Below are 23,668 nucleotides of genomic sequence, written 5' to 3' on the forward strand. Positions count from 1 at the left end.
TTCAAAAAAGTCTTATCTAACGAAAAAAAGTCACTAAAGTAGACCTGTGACAGGTTTCTGGTGCACTTAGTAGCATCAGTCAACTACAAAACACATAATTACTTAAACTATCACAAAAAATGTTTATCGCAGAAACGTTTTCAGCCACGTTAGTTTAAACTTCTATGTGGATGAACACGACTAAAACTTGATTTCTTATCTGAAGAGCTAAACTGTTCTATAATGATGGAATTATGGATCATGCAGCTCTGTTTATTTCTTGATGGAAACAACTTTGAAAACTGTGTCTGACCCAGCAACGATTAAAATGACATGACTTATAGATATGATACAATATTCCCAGTGATTCCCTGAGGAAGAGCCCTCTCCGTTTATCCTCCAACTGATGCCCACTTAAGTTGTTTGCTGTGTTTTTCTCTTTTTCGACAGACTTACAACCACGAGCAACACAGCTCATATTACTACCCTGTAGTGACTTCAAACAAGTCAGTGGAAACGCATCTGATTCCCCTTTGAGTTTTACTTCACGAGTGAATGGAATCTCTACTAGTGGCTGAGTTAGATGGTAGGTTTTTACCAAGAAACGAATGCAACGATGAAACACCTTTAAACTTTGTCCATGTTGTTGCAGCAGTTCGCAATAATTGGCCTGATTTTAGGTGCAAAGTTTACCAAAATGTGCAAAAGTGGTGACCGGAATGAATGAATGAATGACCGGATCGTTCATATCATTTCTTAACCCTTATGCACCTTCTAATGTGAAAGAAAACAATATTAATATAGTAACTAGATTACAAGAAATTATTTTCCAAAACGCGGCTACAAAAAAAAAAAAGAATAAAATATTACGATTATTTGAACAAACATTACCTGCACAGCTTTAGACCAACCGGCAGCACAAGCACTTTATAACCAACAAACACATCGACACACCTCTGAGGAAGCAGGGCGGAATCCGAAGCCAAGAGGCACGTTCTCTTCATCCTCGCACCCTTTGACTCCTGGACTGAAGTGAAGCTCCACATGGAAACGCTCCTCTGAGGACGGGTCCTGCTCAGCACATACACACAAACACACAAGGGACTCCTTGAAGGAATCTGTAAACCAGAAAATGAAGCTGTAGCAGCATGAATAAGTGTCACATCCCGCGTTAGGTCAACCTTGTTGTTGTCTTCATACAGCATGATGACTATCTGCGTCATGTAGTTGAGTTCAGTCACAGCGCTTAGGTAGTCCATTGCCTGCTTCCACTGCTGGTCCTTTATCTCCTGATAACCCACACAAAATCAGAGAACCATGAATGCACATACAGCCATAAAGACTTTGATTAAAGCATGCACGAGTTAGTCCAGCCAGCCCAATGTTTTCTATTACTATAATCCAAGAGAAGTTAGTCATTGTCCTGGATAGTCCTGTAAAATCACCATCAGATATGCAAATAACAAACAAAAAAACAATGCATACATCCAGAAGTCCTCCATAGCGGAACATGCTGAGCAGGGAGTGAACGTGGCTCTCGCTTGTGAAGTAAAGGCGAGTGCGAACATGACGACCAGGAGACATCACCCCCCGAGAGTACCTGAATACCAAGAAGTAATATGAGGAATCATTAGTTTAGGGCTTGAAGACACGCGGGGGTTGGGGGGGGGTTGGTTGGTTGGTTGGTAGATCAAGATGTGTGCTTCGATGACTTTTGATTTCTCACAGAGGGTGCAGCTTGTTGACGGCCTCATCCTCATGCGTCCTCTGCAGGTCCAGCTGGATTTTCTTCATCAGGGGAACGCAGTAAGCCTGAGCGATGTCCAGTTTCTCTGCTTTGCTGATGCCATACTCCTGATACGATTTATGTGGAAACACAAAGAGCCATTCAAATATCGACATCCGTCTCTTTTTAACATATAAATGGTTAGAGGCAGAGAAAGGGGGATGGAGCCTTGGAAACAGTTTAAGAACAAAGTTTAAGAACAAAGACCAACAACATTGTTGTGCTTTAACCTGTGGGATGACTATGTCAGCCAGAGCTCGAGACAGTCTGAACAGCTCCAACGTGTCCTCCAAGCCGAGCGAAGCGTTGTGCTGCGAGTCGTATTTGATGCAGTCGTAGATGTCTGGGATCTTGCTGATGTCGTAGCGGCCGTTCTTCGTGCGGAAGTCTCTCTCCAGCTTGGACCAGCGCTGCAGCATCAGCTCCAACGTCTCACTGTGATAAAGCTGCAAGTCTGCAGGAAAGCACTGGATGATCGATCATCATAACATCTTCCACTTAGATTTAAAATAAACGACGTCGTGAGAATTTAACCTTTCCTGAATAGATCTCATTCGTGCTGAAAAGAGCCATAGAAGCTAAAAGAGAAGGCTTGCTTCAGTTGTTCCGCTGGTTCACCCTACCTGCAGACTTGGGGTCCTCCAGTCTCTTCCGGATCTGTGAGTTCAGGCTCTGGATCAGCGCATACACCTTGTCACAGGTTTTGACTGGGTTTTCTATGACCTTCATGGAGTTCACCAGCGATGGACTGCTTGTTGGGGCCAACTGGGACACAATGAAAACAAAGACTCTAAGAATTAAACATGGAGTGACTTGGATAATCTTATCAGCCAAGACTTAAGAAGCACGTCTAACTGTTTAAACTGAAAAACTGAATTAAAAGAGACTTGCTTAAAAAAAGAAAAACAAACAGAGGCAGTTGCAACATCCGTTTTTATCAAACAAGGCTATTCAAACTTTCATTTTACGCTTCAGTGCTTGACAAATACCTTCTGATAGTCCTCCTGTGTAAAGTCCTGGTCCTTCTGCATGATCTCATGCAGCCTGGCCTTCACCTTCTGTTGGCAGTCAGTCAGAGAGTCACTGTCACTGTCCAGGAGTCCGTTCATGTTGGCGCTCTTCACCATCTGAACCAGGATTGGAGTCAGCTCCCCCTCCAGAGCCAGCAGGCCCTGCAGAGACACCAGGAAAAGTGCACGGTAGTTATAATGTGAGAAATATAGAGCAAAGACAAAATAACTTAAAAGTAAAAAAGAGAAAAGATGGGGACATTTGACTTTGTAGAAATTTACGTTTTTCTTGTTGTGGATCTCTTGCTTATTCTCCCGTTTGTTTTTATATAACAAACTGAAATTTCTTCTTCTTTTTTTTTTTGCTAAGGCTACAAAAGCAGCATCTCCTTCTGCGGAATCCACATTTTTATCGATTCATCACAAAACACATAGATTCAAACGATATATAAAACAATACAGTGAAACGAGAGGATGTCTCAGATCTTAGGAGACGTGCTGCTGAACATGTACTCCTGGAAATCTACAAGAGGTTCACATTTAGGCACTGAATATTTTTTAAAAGAAAGTTTAGTCCCCCTGGCGGGGCGACGGGGTTACCTTGGCAAAAGCTGCCGCTGTCATCTGCACCCGGCCCTCATCAGAGGCGTAGATCTTCAGGTCGTGGCGGTAAGTGCTGTGCAGGCGCAGGAGGCCGCAGCCCGGAAACCCAGCATAGTCACCTGATAGATGGCACAGAAAGCGGAGCGCGGCCATTTACTGGTCTGCTCTCAGGAGTGACATGTTCAGTGCAGTAATTTTCAAGAGAGGGCTGAGTCGATAGGTAGTTGAAAGATGAGAGAGTTAAAAAAAAAAATAATAATTATGTGCCGATTACGCCCAAAAGTACCACAGATTTCCATTAAACAATAAACATACAGCACCTGTGCATCACTTTCAGTTCAAATGCATGATTCTCAAACTGCTTTGCAAGATTTTGATGCTTCATTTCCCTTAAATGTAAACTTGAATGGTGTGGTTTAGGCTGTGAATAAAATGAAGTGAAAGTGAAGTGAATACACATCGAGTAAACCCCCGCAGTTCATGAGCAGCCCTGCAGGTTAAACCAAATACACTAGATTACCTTTTTGTAAGAGACAAAATATATTTTTTTATGTGATTAACATACAAAACCAGATCCAAAATCTACCATAAAACTATATTTATACACAATAGAACATAGAAAATCTGTCAAATGTTCGAAGTGAGACATTTGATGGCAGCAACACGTCTCAAAAAAAGTTGGGACAGAACAACAAAAGGCTGGAAAAGTAAGTAGTACTAAACAGAAACAGCAAGACGGTAATGTTGCAAGTAATTATAGTAAATGACAACAGGTCATTAACATGACGGGGCGTAAAAAAGAGCACCTTATGGAGGCAGAGTCTCTTAGAAGTAAAGGTTTTCGGCACTCTGCAAAAAACTGTGTGTAGAACAGGTGAGGCAATTTAAGAATATGGTTCCTCTGTAGAGTATTCCATAATCTGCAGTCCATAATATCATAGAAAGATTTTGAGAATCTCTGTGACATCTCTGTGCGAAAGGGACGCAGGCAAAAATCAACACTGGGCGCCTGTAGTCTTCAAAAGTCAAGATTCTGTTGTGGAAAGCGCTAAAGCGCACAGTGCATCTGTTACAACAGCGTGGCTTTCTAATAGAAGAGTCCCGGTGCTGGACGATCCAGGACTGTTAAGCCCAGTCAGACAAGAATGGGACAGCATTCTGCTCCCAAAGGTCTTACTTTACAGACTGTTGTTAAAAGAAGAAGAGCACAATGAGTAACACGGCCCTGTCCCAATTCTCTTGAGATGTTCTGCTGCCATCAAATTTGAGACGAGTTAAACTTTTTCATGAAATAGCAAAATGTCTCACTTTCAACATTCAATGTGTTTTCCGTGTTCTATTGTGAGTGAAATATTGGTTTATGAGATTTGCAAACCAGCGAATTCTGCTTTTATTTACATTATGAGTGTTTAGGGGGTGGATGCAGACGAATGCCACAGATCAAATCACACTGATGCTTCATGCATTTCCCTCCAGAATACAGTCAGGTAGCCTGATGTAATCCTATCCGTATATTGTGCTTTCATTCCTTTTTAGACCAAAAAAATAATAAGAAATCAAATGTGATGGGGACTTGTTCTAAGCTCCAATGCAGGCAAAGATGAATTGGCTATTTTCAAAGAAAATTTTGGAAAAATAAATAAAATCAGTTCAATTAAAAATGCAATTCGATTAGTGCGAGATGATCCGCGTTAGCAAAACTGCCCTCGCTTTACCGGCCCGTGGATGCATGAGCCAGTAAAACAAAGCAACGTTTGCTGCGTGAATCACCTCTACAGCACGTTTACGACAACACAAGCAATCCACAGCAATCTCAGTGTCAGGCAAACGGGACAAGTCGCCCGGAGTGATTAACCAAAAATCACAATGATGAGCACAGATCACGTTAGGGACGGAGCGACAAACGCGCATAATGAGAGAGGAGTGGCGGAGAGGTGACAGCCAGGAAACCCTTCTCTTACCAAAGTCAATAGGGGACTCGCAGCCAAGGGACCGGCGATTACCGGCTAGTAGTGAACACAGTGCAACGACAGGTAAGAAGAGAAGAGCAGAGTTAATTGAGTTCAAAAGTTGTGGTGAAGAAAGAGGCATGAAAACAGTGGCTGGGATGGGAAAAACTGCCTTCTTTTCAGGGAAAAAAAAGAAGCAACAAAGGGGCAGGTTGCATCTCGTCATTGCATTGCACTTTTAGTTCTGCTTCAGGTTGTTTGCGCAGTTTGGGAGATGTTTTGCATGCGCTATAAAACAAAGCATTAAGAAGGAAAGTCTGGAGATAAAACTAACAAAAAAAAAAAAACTGACAGGTTTCTTCTCTTATTTATCACATTTTCCTTAGGTTAAAAGGGTCAGAGTCTCCAAACTCAATCTTTAATGAAGGGAAAACCAGACTGCGTGTTGTAACGCTGTGCTGCAGTCCACACCCAACTGTACCGTGGTGATGCACAGCTGCCAACTAGCAAGTGCTGCGCAAGTAGCGAGCAACATGTAGGAGCAGCTCGATGGCAGCGGGAGTAGTATTTTGAACCTGGAAACTCCCTAAAATAGAATTAGAACCTACACTCCCTTACCATCTCATTATGTTTATTCCTACTAAATCCAATTCAACAGCTCAGCCTCTCATTTCTCATGTAGAAAGCTTTATGAAACCAGTGTTAATGTAATTATACATTTACGACAGGTCACTGTTAGCGAGTGTGTTAAACCGGACTAATAATCAATTTCAAATGGCATTATGAACCTCAGCTTTCCTTCTTTGTAAAAGGTAACATCTATAGCCGAGATTATGTAGAGGATTGCGTTTCATTTGACAGGTCTAACCAATAAAGCACCAACTGTGTCATTTCGGTTTCTGTCTTGCGCTGCAACGCCGTTAAACTCTATCTCTATCATTTATTTGTGACTCCAAAAAGAATCAGAATGTCAAAGCCTGTGTTGATAATACAATCTCAACTCAAGGTCAGCCTTCGTCTTCATCTGCAGATTGAGCTCGATGGAATCGTACACGTACAAACTTTATTCAGGTCACATTTATGGACAACAGTTTGAATGACAAAGTAAGGAGGGAACAGTCAAGGTTAAACAAGGAAGTATCTGAAGAGTACGAAACAATAGATGCTTCTCAAAGTCAAGTTGCGTCCTTCTTAGGTTTCCAAAGAATCCTTTCTTGCATTCGAAAACAGATAATTAGCCCAACTGCCTGATTGGAACTCATAATGTTATGTTTTATCGTTACAACTCACTTTGATTTTCTAATTCAAGAACGGGTTTAAATTAATTTGTATTTGTAGTTCACTCTTTACCAAAAATTACGCATTGGCTGCTAAAAGCCTGGAAATCTGCCTCTAAAATAAACCTCCGAAGCCCACCTTTCTGTGAGATGTCAGCTGACAGGTCATAGCGTTCCCCAACATTAAGATGAACGGTTATAAAACGCACATCTAATAAAAAAAAGGTAGTAACACACATGTGGCATCACTGGCTAATGAGTACAATTATCCATTGTCCTCTTGACAATTTCGAAATTCTCTTGAATGGTGCTGTACAAGTCTATACAAGTCAGTTTCTCTCAGATAATATCAGAGATGGTGATCCATAAAGAGATACATTTCATTTTACGAATAGTTCATAAGAAAAGCAGCATTCTTCCCTCCAAAACAAAAAAGCAAGAAAGAAAATAAACTTTTTGCAGAATGTAAGAGTAAAGGGAGTTAATCCTTTCTGACTGCATCAAGTGTGTGTGTGTGTGTGTGTGTGCGCATGCGTATCTGGTTGGTACCTTGACCTCCAGGGTACATGCAGCGGAAAGCCCTGCCCAGCTCTTCAGCCTGAACCCGGCCCGCAGGCGTCAGCTCCCCACCCCACTTCAGCACCAGGAGCAGAGACGGAGCATCCTTCTTAAAGTCTGGAAAAGCAGCAGCAGCACACAGTTTTTTATATAATAAAAACAACAAGTATTTTATATAATATAGGTTTATGTTTTTTTCCTAAATTGCAACAGCTGAAGAGAACACCCTCTAAGAGTGGTGCCTTTACGCCAGGCGTTCTATTTTCTGAACGGAATTTGCGTCGCTTGGGGTCACAGGTTCTTTTCTTCCTGGAAGCTCCTCTATGTGCACAGAGAGAATGACCCGACGTCTGAATAAATGGTTGTCAAAACCAAAGAGATCGCTAAGTGCCAAATTATTGTCTTAGACATCAAAAACGCATTTGTGAACACATTAGTCGAGCTGGAATCATACGCAATCCAACCTCTCAAAGCTGCACTAACACACCAGGATAATGCGGTTGAGAGTCAAATCAGTCCTGCTCAACTAGACTCCAACTGTCCTCGGCAAAAAAGTACACTAACTTCAAAGCAGAACCCCAGTGGAGAGTGTGCAATAAAGCTGCTCTTATTCACATATTATCTGTTTCTTTTGTTGGACGATTAAACATGATTTTTTTTTTTTTAATTTTCCTGCCTGCAATTCCTTTAAATCTTGGAACGTTTCAGGATCCCTTTGCTGTAGGTGATTATTCTGTCCCTTCTGACTTGGACAAACCTGCGGTGTCAACATGTCATTATGATCTATTGCACAACGTGACAGAGCACTGACTTGTGACACAGCCCACACACACACACACATACACGCCACAATATAAAATGTGTGTTTATCTGTACCTTCTTCTTCACTGGAGGCTTTAGGTTGGCCGTTTCGGAGGTAGGTCAGCTGGACTTTCCTATTGATACCTGAAAAATGACCATACCTGGAGGATATGAAGACACACACATTCATCAAGCACACGCCAAGTTTGATATATGCAGACAGACAAAATAATTCATTCCACTGTCAAGAATGTGCAAATGTGCAAAATTAAACACATATCTTGGACTTCCAATCCATGTTCATTACAATACAAGCTTAAAAGAAGGAAAGAACACGCACACACACTGAAGTGCCAGTATTAGAAGGTGGTAATGGTAATTAGATTACTCATCAGGTACGTTGGAGTTAAACATTTGAAAACCAGTGGCTTCAGTGGAACTCCAGACACGGCTTTAGTGAGTAACTGTACACGTGTGCACGCATACGAGGAAAAAGATGAAGTGAATGCTTCCACTTGTCCATCAAGTTAAGCTGTACCAAGAATTTGGCACATGCTGCGGACTAATGACCGCATAGTGTTCTATGAAGGGACGAGCAGCTGAGCAGGCGCCTCAAAGTCATGTCACAGTGGACCCTGAACAAGGAGAAGTAAATGAGAGCCAGAAAATTTGGATTGGTGTGAGAAGAAAAAAAAAAAAAAAAGAAAAAAAGAAATAAATCAGACAAGCAGGGCTTAATGGTTTAGGAGACTTTGTCTAAGCCTTAAAAAAAAGTACAAAAGGGTTTAACAGATATGACATTTTGCTGCCAGCTGTTCAAAGGACTCAAATGTGCAGCTGAAGTTTGCATAATGGGTTACAGGTGTTTGCATATTTATGCGTTTCCTGTCTAAACAGAAGCTGGGAGGCCACCCTCAATCACAGCAAAAACTCAGTCTGCTGCGTCTGCTCAGCTACAAAACCTCAGTTCTGCGTCGGCTCTGTCAGTCTTTTCATTGAGGGACTAAGACACACCTCCGCACACCTTCCCACAAACCCACGGAAAGGCCATGCATCGTCTATAGGACCAGAGAACAGCGAGGAACTGATTTTAAGATGCATGTTCAAATGGTGAGGTGCTCAGAAACATCTTCCCAAACCTTTTAACCCAAGCCACAGCAGTGATTTAACAGCACAGTGTCATGGAGCTTCTTCAGAATTCAGATCAGCTGGTGTCAGAGAAGGCAGTTCAAAATGTAGCAGAGTCACGATTGTGGTATGAAAGCTGGTGAGAGTAAGAAGCCAAAGATCTTCCACTACAGTGGGTAAACTTAACCTTTACTCTCTCGCTTACAATAAAAAAATTTTTTTTTAAAAAATCACGCGGCTCTGTTTTACAGGAATAAGGTAAAAAAATGGAGAGAGGGGCATTTGGATGGCTAGATGACCACCTCTGCTTAATCCACAAAAGAAAAGGAGCAACTTATTCCCACAACAGTTATGGGTTGGGTCAAGTGGTGGAGCCAAAGGGAGTTTGTTTAGAGAACAGCAACAGAAAAGTACTAATAGGAGTATAAATGTAGATAAGAGGAAGGAAGACATTAGGAGATTGCGGCGAGGGCAGCATGCACACTAAGTGAGACACAGCACACTCAGATCTAAACACACAGAAACACAGTGAAATCATCATTTAACTGTGTATATGTCAAAATGTTAATGGCTTCAAAATGAATGGATTGGAAAGAAAATGAGCCAGTAAGTGTACAAAATATTAGGAATACCTTGTAAATTTTAGCTTAAGTCTCTGATCTTGCACCAGCCATGACTTTATTAGCCTCTCCACCCTGTTTTTACCCATTAAACTCAATTAGAATGGGTTAAATCTGTGAGAATATCCCAACTTTTGCCAAAGTTGACCCGACTGGGTTTTCTAATCTTCCTAATACTTTGTACACACACACACTCCAGGTTGACTAAAGAAAAGGAGGGTGGTAAAACCTCATCCTTTAAAGTGAGAAGGGAGAGGGTGCGTACTGAGTGTCATTCAAGCTGGATTCCCTTTTGGAGAAAGAACAGGACGAATGGGTGGGCAGGAGAAAAGAGGGATAGAGGGAGGAGAAAAAGAAAAAAAACAGTCAAAGTCAAGATGAGAGGGAGGGAGCGTTTTCATGGTTGAACATGTGTCTGATTGTGAGTACAAGAATGATGACTGAGGCCTGGTGAGGTGTTGAAAGATGAAACCGCAGATGAATGGCGGTGGTGGGAAACGGGGGGGGGGTGACTGATGGTTTGCGTTTTGGTGAGAGTCAGCGTCTCGTGTGGAATGACAACTCACATTTCCAACACAGTCTTGAGTTGCTCCAGTTTGGATTTCTTCTCCTCGATCTCACAGTCGTTGTGCTGGCCTAGTTCAAGCAGCAGCAGGCGGGCGATATCTAGCACTTCCTGGAAACACAGCGGCTTTGACGCTTAACGGCAGGCCTTATCTTCTGAACTTATCTCTGAACGTTACAGTGTCGTGGAACGTCACAGAGCAACAAACCCCATTTATACTGTTTTATAAATGTTGATACAGGGAGTCCACGAACACAGCATGAGTATGTGTGAGCTAAAGCTTTCATATTTAGACAACAAAAACCACAGTACTGTCTTGCATGGTAATTATAAAACTTAACATGAGGGAAAATGTTTGCATCCAGCCTAAAAACCCCTCATTATTCTTAAAGAGGTTTTAATTATAATCTGTCAAAAGAAAGAAACCAAAACAAAACCAAAAGAGACGGGCGACAGAGAGCGAGCCTGGGAAAATAAGAAAAGTCTTCCTCACCTGCAGCTGTTTTGGCTTTTTTAGCTTTAGCTTGCCTGTCTTGTATCCTCCATACTTCTCAAACAAATCGAAGAATCTGTTCATGATAAACAGAGCAAACCGATGCACATTATACAGACATTTAATATAGGAACTCAGACGACTGACTAAATGCAAACTGCTGCAGTAAGGAGCAACATGAGAAGGTCTTTTTAAGTCCTTTGGTGCTTTAATTTCAGTCTGAGTAATGTCTTTCAACTGATCCTTCTTCTGCTTCTCAGACAGTATTGTGTCAAATCTAAATATAACAGAGTTGTGCCCGACACAAGTATTTGACAACAAACTGAATCTTCAACTGAAACGGTGTTTTGACAGTAAGCAGAAGAGAAATCTTGAGGTGAAGTCCAAGAGACTTACAGGGGATGTCGGACCTCCATTTTCATCTTTTGCTTTGGTGTTCGATCTCCATGCCGGATAATGGCGATAACACAGCGCAGCTCCATCCTGAAAAGGTTTGAGGAATAGGCAGAACAAAACTAAATGTGGCCAATGTGATGATATGAGCCCTAAAACTTAAGCAGCCCTTAAATGTCTGCCATTTTGATGCAGAATGTAACGGACTAGTTGCACAGATGAGACTTCAAACTGATGGCAGAGCCTTCAAGTAGAGAGGCAGGTCGACATAATGTGTGAGGAAGAAAAATATGTCAAGTTTGAGCTTTGTTTTGGGAAACAATATTAAGTTTCCAGATATCAAGTCAATATCATATTTAAATTAATTAACCACCTTGTTGATTTACTTGTACATTTAATTTGACTTCGGTCAACTTTTTTTTTTCAGATGCGCTCCATTGACCTTTGTCTTTGACCTTGAAAAGTCATGTTAAAAACGGCTCACATTCAAAGATTTAACAGTATTTGTTCAAAACTGATTTATACTTTTGGTAGCAACAGAGACTTCGGTAGTTTTTTTAAAGACGATTAGCAAAAGATATGAGGACCTTTAGTGACTATTTTTGTCTTTAAGGAATTTGAAGGTAGACATATAATACACAAATAGTTTCTAAAGACATAAACAGCCCAGCTGTTAATTCAATAACACATTAGACAGTTTTTTTCCATGCTATCCAGGAACGCTGACCACAACTGAACGACATGTTTAGTACATACATGGTTCCTGAAGTTGTTGGGACAATGGGGATGTCTTCAGCCTCCATGGGGATGGACCAGGGAATGTGCAACTGGGGAGCCAACTCCCTCATTACCATGTTCCTGGTAGAGCAGAGAAAAGCAGTGACACAGTTAAAAAGTGCAAAAGAGTCTAGTTTGAAGACTAATAGGTGAAAGAAAAGGACTAACACAAAACTAATCAATTATGCAAGCTCTTCCTTGGACCAACAGCTTTCATTAAATCTCTAAACTCAAAACTATTTCTGTCACTTCTGCTTGCCCCGCGCTGTACAATGAGGACATTCAGCTGAGTCTGAAGGCGTTTTGCCAGCTGAACACAAGCGTCATCACAGCAGGGAACAGATTTCTAAAGTGAGGGAGTCTTCAGTAGCAACGCCTCAGTTACAGCTGGGTTGAACAGGAACAAATTAGAGGTACAAAACTGACAACAGGACCCTCAAAGTTCCCCAGAGCTCTGGATAAATCAAAACATGACAGCTTAACACCAATATCTGCTTTAAAGTGGTGCCAAGAAAACTCCCCTCAGGGCAAGAAGAAGAGATTATCACAGATGAGACTAATCTAATATCAACATTTCATCGTGGTTCAGCTCTGGATGCGTCTCTCACTGAGGCCAAACACCTGGAAACTGAAACAGAGCAGAGAAATGTAAAAGCACCTACCCCAGGACTTTGGCACAGTCGTCGTAGTACTTCATTGAGTTTTTGACGAAGCTGAAGCCGTTCACGTCACAGACATAGGAATGACCGTTGGCTCGGAGCAGGTCGAACCCACACACTGTTTGCTAAAAAGCCCCCAAAAAAGTTCAAGTAAATTCACACACCTCATTAGAGTCAGAAGCAGCTTTACTGCCAAGCAGCTTTGTAAAAGAGAAGAAGAGAAGATATAATCAGATGTTTTACCAGCAGCCAAATGTAACAGCTGATCTGACTGGTTAGTATTTATGAGGCTTTTTATTTAATATTTATTTATTCTTATTATTTTTACCCCGATTATTATTAATGTATATAGACAAAAGAATTGACAGAGCACATCTTCAACCTGACAATAAGGTTCAGTAATAAAAGGAAAGAAATATATTGTTATGACCAATAGCCACTATAAGACACTTAAGGACAACTCAAATACATAAAAGTAAATAAGTAAAGCAGAAGGGAAAAAGGAGAAGAAGAAAAAACACAAAAGAAAGGCAAAACTGAGCAGGACCAGAGTGCCTTCAGAAAATTCAAATGGAAAAAGCAAATGAACAAAAACATTGAATTAAGATTGCATTTTACAACTGATCCAACATCCAACATCTTCTCCATCCTCTTTACATCATCAATAATATCAATCCAATCTTCAACTGCAGGTGCTTCTGGTTTTAGTCTCTTTCTAGAAACGGCTTTCCATTTCAATTCTGAAATAATCCAAACGCGGAGCGACGCTATGAGGAGGCCGCGAGCCAGAATAAAGGAACGGTAATTCAAATGGAATGTCCATTTGGAATACTTTTGGCTAAACTTCATGGACTTTCCTGCCAGAGGGTTAAAAGAAAAGACCGGCGTGCGTGGTAACATTTTGTCTCAGGAGAAAGCAGATTGTCTCCAGCAGTTAGAACTTTCAGTGCGAGGGCTGGAAGTTTTCCCATAGCAGCACACACAGGTTTTCCCGTTCCACATCTGTCATAACCAGGCTTCCTTTTCTTTTCTACATTAAATGGAGTTTGTTGTCGGCCCTGAAAGCCCCGAGAGAGCCAGATGAATGCTGTGTGGTAATCTAATCTTTTTTTCCCCCATGATAGAATGTGATGTTTCTAAAGTGGAATTGCATGTTAATCAGTAACTAAATAAATCAGCTGATCAGATTGCTCTGTGTTTGCAAAGCTTTTGTAAATTAAGTTTACAAAGATTTTTTTTTTTTCCAAAAGCCTCCTAATCTTAATCTCAACTGTTTGACAAACGCACAGAAAAAAAATAGTTTGTAGTTGTTCCACAAATATGCAGAATATATATGCAACAGAAGCTGCAGTTTTCAAGCTTTTGGATGCACCATGTGGTGATCAATAGGATTCCAGTTTACCTTGAAGGCCAGGCAGACCTTGCGGGCCACCAGTTTCTCCATGGCAGTGAGCATGACGGGGTAACGGATCTCCTTCCCCTCGCTGTCTCTCTCCACCTTTCCATCCAGTGCTGGAGACTTTCTGGCCTCAGCATGGGCGTAGTCTGGGCCCACCGTGTAAACCTGATATCGAATTTCCACAATTACCGACTGGACAACTGCAGGATTTACTATTAATACCCCCCCCCTGCTGCCATGAAACAGTTCAGTGAGGAATAAAACTAATGAAAATCAATAGAATCCACCGTACCTTCACATCAGTACCATCAGTTGGCATGAACTCCTCGTAGATGTAGGATCCAGTCTTTCGCACACTGCTCTCTGGGGAGTACACACTGCTGCGACTTCCTATCTACAGCAAAGACACATACAAATGTCTTTTTGCCAGAATCTAACCTAGCAGCCATGGAGCCTGTCACTGTAACGCTCCGTCATTTGTTTGAGTCACGAAATGTAGCAATACCTGTCACCTGTTTATGCTCAGTAACATGCAACCGATGACATGAATGGAATATCTTAGATGCAACTCGTATAAATATTCTAATCAGAATATGGTCATATTTAGATATTCAGATTATTGATATACTCCTTTGTGTGGGAGACACTTACCTTTCTGAAGAGCCTCTGGCTGCCTCCTCCGGCAGATGTTGGGTAATAGATGTAGACATTGTGGTCTTCTGCACACACAGGCTTCTCCACAAAGGGTTTATGGAACACCTCCCCGTTCACCTCAACATGGTCCTCCCCCTCCACCAGGTTACACTCTGCACAGGGTGCGACTTAAGTATTAAATCAGACTCTTTAAGAAGCTTGCATGCACGCAGCAATGCTTCAATCAGGGTCTTTAATGATACAAACAGGAACATAAAAGTAAATTTGCATATTGAATTGATTCACAGTCGGATTAAATCTCACCTCTGATCTGGGATTTATAGTGGTATAGAAACAGCCACACCTCCCACAGTAAAAACTCACCTTCAGGATTGTCCGGATCGCGATTTAATACAGCATAACGAGGTAGGTCGATGCCTTCTTCCTGTAGGATCCGATACACCTCCCTCCTGACAGAAAATCACATACCATTACTGACAGCTTCTAAGAGCAAATCCCATAGTGAATGTCGTGCAATACGTGTGTGTTGCTGTCAGAAGGGAATACACTACATAAAGTGTACTAAAACAGCAATTGTGTCACGTTCATCGCAAGGATAAAGTTTGCCAGTGCAAAAAAAGGTAGTTATGTGTCTTTTTAGCAAGAGAATGGGAATAAAGTCAGAGAAGGTGTGCGTTTTGCATGAGGCGCATGTCAGCGATGCAAATTAGTGAAAATTATTCCCATATTACTGGCAAAGGTGAGCTGCTAACTGAACTTAACTGACATGAAAAGGGAAAAGATAACTTTGTAATGAAAAAATATTCTTCTTTAACCCTTACATGCACGATGTCTGCTTGAGTGGACGGAAATACATTTTTTCCTTAATAAATGTTTTTTTTGGTCAAAGTTGCACATAAGCCACTAAAGTGAACGTTAAAGCATCACGTTTTCTCTCCGTTCCTCAGATGCACAATGTCCATTGCATGTGACATTTCAGTAACTCCCTAAATAATTGGTGTAAAATAAAAAAACAATAATAATAATAATTTGTTCTTCTTTTGCTTGAAGATAAATAAAAACACTTTGGCTGAGTCTTTCATAACTCGTGCATTAAAAGGGTTAATCATTGGCTTTAAGAGCAACATCCAAGGTTACGACAATGACGAGCGCGAAGTCACAGGTGCAGTTTAATCGAGATATGGTTACAGCTCGCCAAGGTAATTTAATCGGAACGCTGTCCTTGCTCCAATATACAAACACGGGAGAGGAACCACCATAGTTTGACTGAGGTACGGGGGGGAGTAAAACGTTTCGAGACATTCTGCTGCTTCCAACTTTCTTACACTCAAGTATAAATGATTCGCTTGCACAGACGTTGTCTTTAGGTTACTTGACTGGTTATTCTATCATAAAATCAGGATGTCATCAAAGAACAACAGTCCGGAAAACGCTTTAAGCTGTCATGAGTTGACATGTAGCCTCATTGGGCTGATTTTCATCACATTTTCTTTTTTTTTTTGCGTTTAATCTTCTGAAAGAGAGAAATGTGCGAAAAATAGCAGCTTAACTGGGAATTCCAATGTTTTAACATACACTTAACTTTACCATTTTTACAAAACATATGGAGCATGTGTGAGGCGTCCATAGCCATTTGAGTCCAGCTGAGCGTATCCATGATTTTAAATGATTTCGGTTGGACCAACATGTTTAAAAGCATTTTTTCATCTAAATGTGCTTACTTAGAGTTGTTTTGATATAGTAGTTGTACTATAATTAGTGATCTCTTTGGTTTCTACAGAGCAAGTTTTACACTTTTGAGGTATATAAAAGAGAAAAACACCACAAATGGCTCTGGTAACGCGTGTCAGCTGTTAAGCCTTAGATGTGTAGTATGTGGATCCACCTTTCACAGGAAGTAGCAACACATGAAGCACGTAAAACACTTTTCTCAACTTTGTGTGCTCAATCTGTACCTGTCCTGAATGAAATACTGCATGTTGAGATCATTGATGAGCAACGGATTCCTGAGCTTGACGTATTCCACGGCTTTGTCAAGAGGGAAGCCTGAAGATTTAAAAAAAAAAAACATACATTTCAAAGATCAAAAGTCTTCACCTTCCATTTATATGTGACAGACAACACTTTGTCACCCAGCAAGTAATACGTTTCCTTTTGTTGTCTCTGAAACAGTTTGAAATACCGTATTATCGTTAGCTTTAACCTGGAATTAGCCGAGAAACAAAGTACAGCCACAAATCTTCATAAATAAACACAGGTTGCTAATTATTACCATACCTTACCATAAAGTCAATGTACTCAATAATTCCTACTGGCATGCTTGTGAGCACAACAGATATGTCTGCTCTAAATGTTTGAGTAAATATTAGCTTTCCCCCTTTCCAGTAAAAATGAACACAGTAAACACTGGACTCACATGTTCCCATGCCTATGTGAGCAACACTCCAGAAATGGCATTAAAAATAGAATGGAAAAAGTAACTTGGGACACAGACTGACTCAAACACACACACACAGGAAGGAAAAAATAAAGCATGAATGGTTGATATAGCTCTATATGTAGAGATATATATCATGTATGTATAGTCCGGTTGGGAAATATGTGCATGTTGATATAATTCTTTATCATTATAGTCGTATAGTTACATTGAAATAATGAATATGGACTTAAAGATCAGACTCTCAGCTATGATAAGAGGGTATTCACATCCAAATATGGAGAGAGGGTTCAAATTACAGTTCTTTGAAATGTAAATCCCTCTTTTTCACATGCTCTAATGTTTCATGGCGAATTGTGGAGTCTTCCTTCATTGTTTCTTCTTCAATGAAGTAAGTCTAAGTGTCACATTTGCATTTGGAGGCTGTTGTGAACACACGGCATGCAGGGAAAGGAGCTCTCAGTGCCTGTGAAACAGGCCCTCCTCAGGCTGTCCAGTTGAATCAAATCCAGAGAGCAAGGACATTACAAGTGGTTAATTCGACAATATGGTCGATACCTAGAAGAGAACAAGGTGCTCTGTTCTACTCCTTTGCTGTTTTTGCTTTTAGAGATGGAAACATAAACTGACTGTACTGTTTGAACTCCTCAAGCCTTAAAGTAAATATGCATGCGGAGCACATCTGCTCACTGTGTTCATATCATTTATGATAGAGCGTGTGTGTGTTGTTCGTGGCAATGTGCATTGATTGTATTTGTCTGTGATTGTTTTCATCAACCCCAACTAGTCAGAGGAGTTGAGCTCATCTCAAGCCTTAAATGGATACCTCCAACCCCACAGTTCTCTCTGCTGCCCATAAACTGGCACTGGTTTCTGTCAGCCTGACACAAACCTGGCAAAATCTCTCAATGCTCACGGACATAGTAAAAGATTTATATAAAAAGCTATTTGTTGTTTTCAACATTAACCTGGGGTGACGCTATGTCACTGCCGTTCAAGTTCATAAAGCCACAAAGTGTTAAAATACCGGGCAACATACCCCCTGAGGACGTCTTAACAATAGTCAATTTTACCTTTGGAATGGAAGGAGATCAGGCAGTCACAGAGGGGCCATTTCTCCACAGGTTCTTCCAGGATCACCTCCTCAGGAAAAATCTCTACGTCAATGTAGTCGAACTTACAAAGTCGCTCCAAGATCTGGGTCATGGGCTTCGACTTGGACTTCTTCATCATTGCACAGATCCCCACAATGATCTGTCGCTCTGATGGCTGGTGGAAGAGGACAGGGACGATGAGAGAGAGAGGAAATATTAATCCAGCTTTTTTCTTTCATTTTTGAACATTGTTAACAAACTCATTACTAGATGCTGGTCAATGTTTCTGGTCAAATAGGGGTTCTGAGTCCAATGTTCCCCTCTTACAGCAAAACCAGGAAATCCGCTTCAGCTGTACCACCATAAACTTTGTCCATGTTACATTTTTATTGCTGCTTTTATTCGTGTCTTAGAGCGTAACCACTGTTAAAAACAAATCGGATATGAATCTTTTATTGCACTTAATCACATCTTTTTAGCACCTGGCTGCTGTGATCAAACCAGAGGGGCTGAGGAAAGGACCCCCTAAAGACCCTGGTTCCCAGAAAAGATTCTAATGGGGGCTGAGCTAGGTTTCAGCTACTAAATGCAACCAGCTGCACACCACTTAATGGCTCTAACAAGCTTGAGGTAAGTGAGAGTCATTTGATCCACTGTTGATATAAAAATATTGATTATACCTTTGCTGCTTTAAGACACCCTGAAAGGTTCAGTCTATTTTAATTTTAATTTGGGTAACAGTATGACCTTTCATCAGGCCAAACCTGAAATTACTTTTCCCCATCTGATCAATGGGTTTCCATCTGCTCTATGTGAGAAATGAGCTCTTCAGTTTCAGACTCTTCAGACTTTCAGCTCGGCTGCGATTATATCAGTTTACACACGCTACTTACCGACTCATCTTCATCCTCCTCCATGTCCTCCTCTCGAAACATCTCCTTCTTCATCCCAGCCTCCATTTGACCCATGTCTTGCTCATCATCTTCACAACCAACCACAAACCGAGGAACGTTTCTGTGAATCCGCCCTTGTTCTTTCGCTGGTCCTCGTCCCTTGCAGGGCTCGGACATCACAAACCCTTGAGTAGCATAGCTGCTTGAGGAGGCCCTTCCCAGAGGGGGGTTACGGTAGTGATGACGGTGGCAAGGCAGGGAGAAACCCAGTCAGCCGTATTACACGACACCTGAGATCTGTAGACGAAGCGAAGGAACTGCTACTGCAGCTTCATAATACAGGCTGAGGTAGAAAAAGAGCAGCGGCCTCCTTGGAGGTAGAAAATAAGGAGTGTTGAGGCACACAGTCAAGATCTTGGTAACGAAAGTCCTCGCTTCAGCACAGAGGAGGCTTGGGGAAAAAACATGTCCCAGCCTGGAAACTTCTCTTCTAACAGGTCAACATTTGCACACCATTCAGGTCACCCTGGGAAGACAGAAGAAAGAAACTAGTTGTTCAGCTGGTTGAAAATAAGTCATTTGGGTAAAACTCAACAAACATTAGAAAAAAGAAAAAAAAGAAAAAAAAACAGTGTGGGTTGGTGCAGTGGTCCCTTTTAATCCAATTTCTAAGGATGACACAAGCAAGTGACTCCTCCTTATAGTGAAGTACTGAGAAACGTTAAGGCTCAACCAAGCTCAATTCATTAACAATCAAATTAACAACAGTCTGACATCTGACATGCATCATAGTTAGGATTAAAATAAGCACATAGTAAGCACAATTCAGTTCCACATTCTGAGTGGCATGTCTGAGGTTAATGCTGGATTCTCCATATGCACAAAACAGACGTTCCAGTCAAATTCACCGAAGAGGCTTTCGCTCCTGACAGCTTTACTACTCACAACAGCATCATTTACTTGATGCGAGCCCACTGCTGACACCTTAGTTTTGTAAATCACCCATGTTTTATGTTAGTTGTTGTCATGGTGACAGCTCCTGCGCTTCAGTCAGTCTGTCCATCTACTGAAACACAAGTTGCATTACATAACTCTGGTCTGCATTCCCCTTTGAGTCTTTCATTAAAAGGGCTGTGTAAAATGCAGTTTTAATCTATTCTTTTAGCTTTTATTTTCCCTGTTAAATCACAACCACATTGTTGTTTTACATCTTAATGTGGGTCTCTATAAAGTCCAGTCAGTCCTGTTCGTTGTTCAGTCAACAGATCACAAATATATAGTCACTACTAAGCCTCCTTTGACGTTTGCCTCATACAGTTAAGCCATAAGTTGCTTCCCTGACGTGCTGATGCAACACTGAAGCCGTTTCTCAGAATTTGTTTAGACAGAGGCATTCTGGGAAGCAGAGCAAATAGATTTGTTGCCATTTTTTTTTTTTTTTTTGATTTATGGATACTGGTAGTTTAGAATAAAAACAAGAAAAAATTCAGCCAAACCTCATAATGTCCCTTTCTAAAAACAAAGCTGTACAAAGTACACAAGTTAAACGAATAAAAATCATTAAACGCACACATAAGCTGACCCAAAAACACAAAATAATATGCTGTGACTACACACACTGCTGCACACATACTAGAGCTGCAGACTGTCGTGCACTTTTCTCATCGGGAGTTCAAGCCTCTCATCGAAAAAAAAACAAAAAAACATTCATACATTTACAGGTTTTATTTGGTGAGCGTGCTTATCTGCGATGTGGTCCGACTGTACACGGCAGAGAAACGTGACTGTTGCGTCATTTCCTGAGCTGAGCCACAGCCAAAGAGCGACGTATCCAAACGAGAAGCAGAAATGCATCAAACACAACGCACAGCCAAATTCAGCTCATGTGTCTCTCATCAGTGCAATGCCGTCCACCCACACCAAACAGCTGAGTGAAGGGGAAAAGCCTTCAAAAGCAGGCGAGCGGAGCAGGGGAACTTATTTAAAGTCAAGTCCACTCACATGCCGCCCAGATGATTTTACTGGGCCCATTAAACACACTTGGCTGCCAAAGAGCAGGCACAACCTCCACGTGTCCTGGACTTTCTGCCCGGACATACCTCAGCTGAGTCTCGCATGCCGTCCTGCCTAACCTTGGTACCCAAAAATAACTGTCCTCTCCTGCAGGACAGAAACTGGGAGTCCAGGGTGTTAGGTGCCAGCTATGGAACCCAAAGATAACTCATCACTACAAAGCTCCGAGGCGATGACAGGCCACACTAAACCACGACGCGGCCCTTCGAGCCGGACCGAGGTCGAAGACCACTAACAGAGATAAACTCGTAAATAAATACCTATTACTACTGTGAGCGCTGAGCCGGAGTTTACTCAGACGTTGTTACGCCATGTACATGAAACTTAAGGCGCTACTAGGGCTGGAAAATTAAGCCCCCGCACCAGAGGGAAATCACAGAAACCTCAACAGGCCGACACTTCATGCCAAGTGTCCCCCAGATGATAGTATTAAAGTGCAGCGCATAGCTCAGGGACAGGTCTTGCTAACATTATGTGCAGCCAGAAAACATGGCAGGAAACGCAGGCAACGATTCATATTTCAATCAGAGATGATTACGTGTCGTGACATGGCGGTGCGGATAGTATCTGGTACACATTTTCTTTCTAGAGTCAACAGCTCGTCAGCAAGCAACATAGAGAACATATAAACGAATAAGGTATCGGTTGTCGGTTTGACATGTAAAAGGTTTTAATGTAGTGGCTGACTGGTGTTCAGGTCATAAGAAAAACTTCACACAATGCTGACTGGAGCCGTCAGCACACAGCTCACTGCAATCCAAAAATATTTCGGAGGGACCGCATAAGAGAACGCGGATGTCTGACTGTGCAACATTTGTTCTGGAGTCCACCTACTAACCCCGTGGGGGGGCTATTATTAAGGTATTGTGTGGTATTGTGCCCCCCCACGATGATGTACTGATGAAACAAGAACCCGTTCAAATCCAGCAAAGTTTTCTTGATACCATGTGCATTTAGTTTAGACCCATGTCCTCAAGAACCAATCAAACAAAAATCCTCCTGCATTTCACATTCAAACTACACAGAAACAAGTATTGCTTTGTCACCCAAGGATAAAGTGAATTATCACAGCACTGGCGACATAAGCTGTAACATATTGACACCATTTAGCTGGACTGAAGTCATAAACTACTTAATGATCCTTTAAGTGATGATTAAACCAAAAAAAAAAAAAGACAAAGAACATTGACAGAAAGTCAATTCAGCGCCAGCTCCTGTCTGCCAGGCAGATTGTTCCCCTTGAAAAATAAAACTCATGAATAAATTAGGGGGCTGATTAACACCATCCCCAGCTGTCACCTGTGGGTCGTCTTCCAGGGAAGACTCACCTCCGTCATCACAACGCAGCCCCAATAAAAAGGCTTTTAACCTTTGACAACATCTACCACAGATAGAGTGTTGGATATGGCAGGGAGGAGCGGGTCATTAGCTTTTCCATGATAACATATGAGAAACCCGACACACTGTGCAACAGTTTCTCTGTAAGTCTTATTCACACACACAGGGATCAATTCTAACATCTGTAGGTCCCTTTATAAGTTAAGAGGAAGAAGAAGTCACCCCTTTTCTCCCCGTCTGTTATCTGAAGACATTTAAATCATTAACGAAGCAGTTAATTATTGATAAGCAGATGATTCTCATCCCTCAAAAATATGACTGCAGAGCCAAAGATAAAAAGTGCTGGTTATCAGGATACAACCACCAGCAGGTCAGCAGCTACACTTGCTCTTTGTAAGCTTTGAGTAGTTGAGAAATGAGCTTTCAGAAACTGAAAGCTGAGCGCGTAAAACTCTTGCTGGTTCGTGCAAAACGGCCCCATCATTTCTCACTCATCAACCCAAACAAGTCTCGCTGCAGAGGAGACCTCTGAAGGGTTTACGAGGCGATTTACAATACACAGACAGACACAGGACTTCTAAGCTTTTGATTGATACAGTAGCTTAAATCAAGTGCAAAGCCTCCTGGGTTACAATGAAACGAAAGTTTCTGGGGCCCCTCAGGAGCATCTCAGCAGCAGCAAATGTTACTGAGACCAGATATAACAACAATGGATAACCAGGGGAAGATGTGGTCCTGACAGATCAATTCAAATATGGGGCAAAGGTGGCTATTTCAAGACGACAACAGCTCATAAATGACACCAAACACGCCAAATGAAGTGGAATGAACGGGTTTGTTCATCAATTAATTCCATGTGACTTATAACAGACTAATAAAGCTTTTCCATCATATTGTGAAAGATTATTTGCCATATTTATAGTGCTATTGTTATATTACCTGTATTGTGTCATCTCATTCTCATGCAAGAGTCCCTCGATGTTTCAATAACAACTCGTCTGTTACCACAACTTTCTCTTTAGGTCCACATCAGCCGGCACAATGCCTGTTATCGGACCTCCCTTATGCATGCCAAATAAAGAGGTTAAGAAATTGAATTCGATACGTGTAAAGCGTCACAGCCTAAAACACGTCGCTCTCAGCCGTGGAAATGTAAAAACGGATGTGTGGATTTCCTACTTT

At 41.5% G+C, this 23,668-nt stretch overlaps 1 protein-coding gene across 4 annotated transcripts in view; it reads right to left on the bottom strand.

The window, feature by feature from the left end:
• The window catches only part of ppip5k1b (diphosphoinositol pentakisphosphate kinase 1b), a 44,985-nt gene that overhangs the window by 20,704 nt on the left and 613 nt on the right, over positions 1-23,668 (bottom strand). For 3 of the 4 annotated variants that reach the window (XM_072386329.1, XM_072386328.1, XM_072386327.1), the window contains exons 2-24: positions 19,076-19,601; positions 18,162-18,357; positions 16,607-16,697; positions 15,015-15,100; positions 14,649-14,803; positions 14,290-14,391; positions 14,001-14,162; positions 12,602-12,723; positions 11,919-12,020; positions 11,166-11,252; positions 10,770-10,845; positions 10,278-10,387; positions 8,039-8,124; positions 7,154-7,279; positions 5,340-5,384; positions 3,376-3,497; positions 2,755-2,937; positions 2,389-2,530; positions 1,996-2,219; positions 1,706-1,833; positions 1,465-1,579; positions 1,161-1,268; positions 934-1,050 (exon numbers count right to left, since the gene is read on the bottom strand). In XM_072386329.1, the coding sequence (XP_072242430.1) occupies positions 934-1,050; positions 1,161-1,268; positions 1,465-1,579; positions 1,706-1,833; positions 1,996-2,219; positions 2,389-2,530; positions 2,755-2,937; positions 3,376-3,497; positions 5,340-5,384; positions 7,154-7,279; positions 8,039-8,124; positions 10,278-10,387; positions 10,770-10,845; positions 11,166-11,252; positions 11,919-12,020; positions 12,602-12,723; positions 14,001-14,162; positions 14,290-14,391; positions 14,649-14,803; positions 15,015-15,100; positions 16,607-16,697; positions 18,162-18,357; positions 19,076-19,252 (2,862 nt within the window). In that variant the 5' untranslated portion in view covers positions 19,253-19,601. The remainder of the gene's footprint in view (positions 1-933; positions 1,051-1,160; positions 1,269-1,464; positions 1,580-1,705; positions 1,834-1,995; positions 2,220-2,388; positions 2,531-2,754; positions 2,938-3,375; positions 3,498-5,339; positions 5,385-7,153; positions 7,280-8,038; positions 8,125-10,277; positions 10,388-10,769; positions 10,846-11,165; positions 11,253-11,918; positions 12,021-12,601; positions 12,724-14,000; positions 14,163-14,289; positions 14,392-14,648; positions 14,804-15,014; positions 15,101-16,606; positions 16,698-18,161; positions 18,358-19,075; positions 19,602-23,668) is intronic. The other variant, XM_072386330.1, reaches the window with a different exon arrangement.

This window comes from Leuresthes tenuis, unplaced genomic scaffold (genome assembly GCF_036924035.1).
Source record: "Leuresthes tenuis unplaced genomic scaffold, fLeuTen1.0.hap1 SCAF_5, whole genome shotgun sequence".
In the NCBI taxonomy this organism is placed as follows: Eukaryota; Metazoa; Chordata; class Actinopteri; order Atheriniformes; family Atherinopsidae; genus Leuresthes; species Leuresthes tenuis.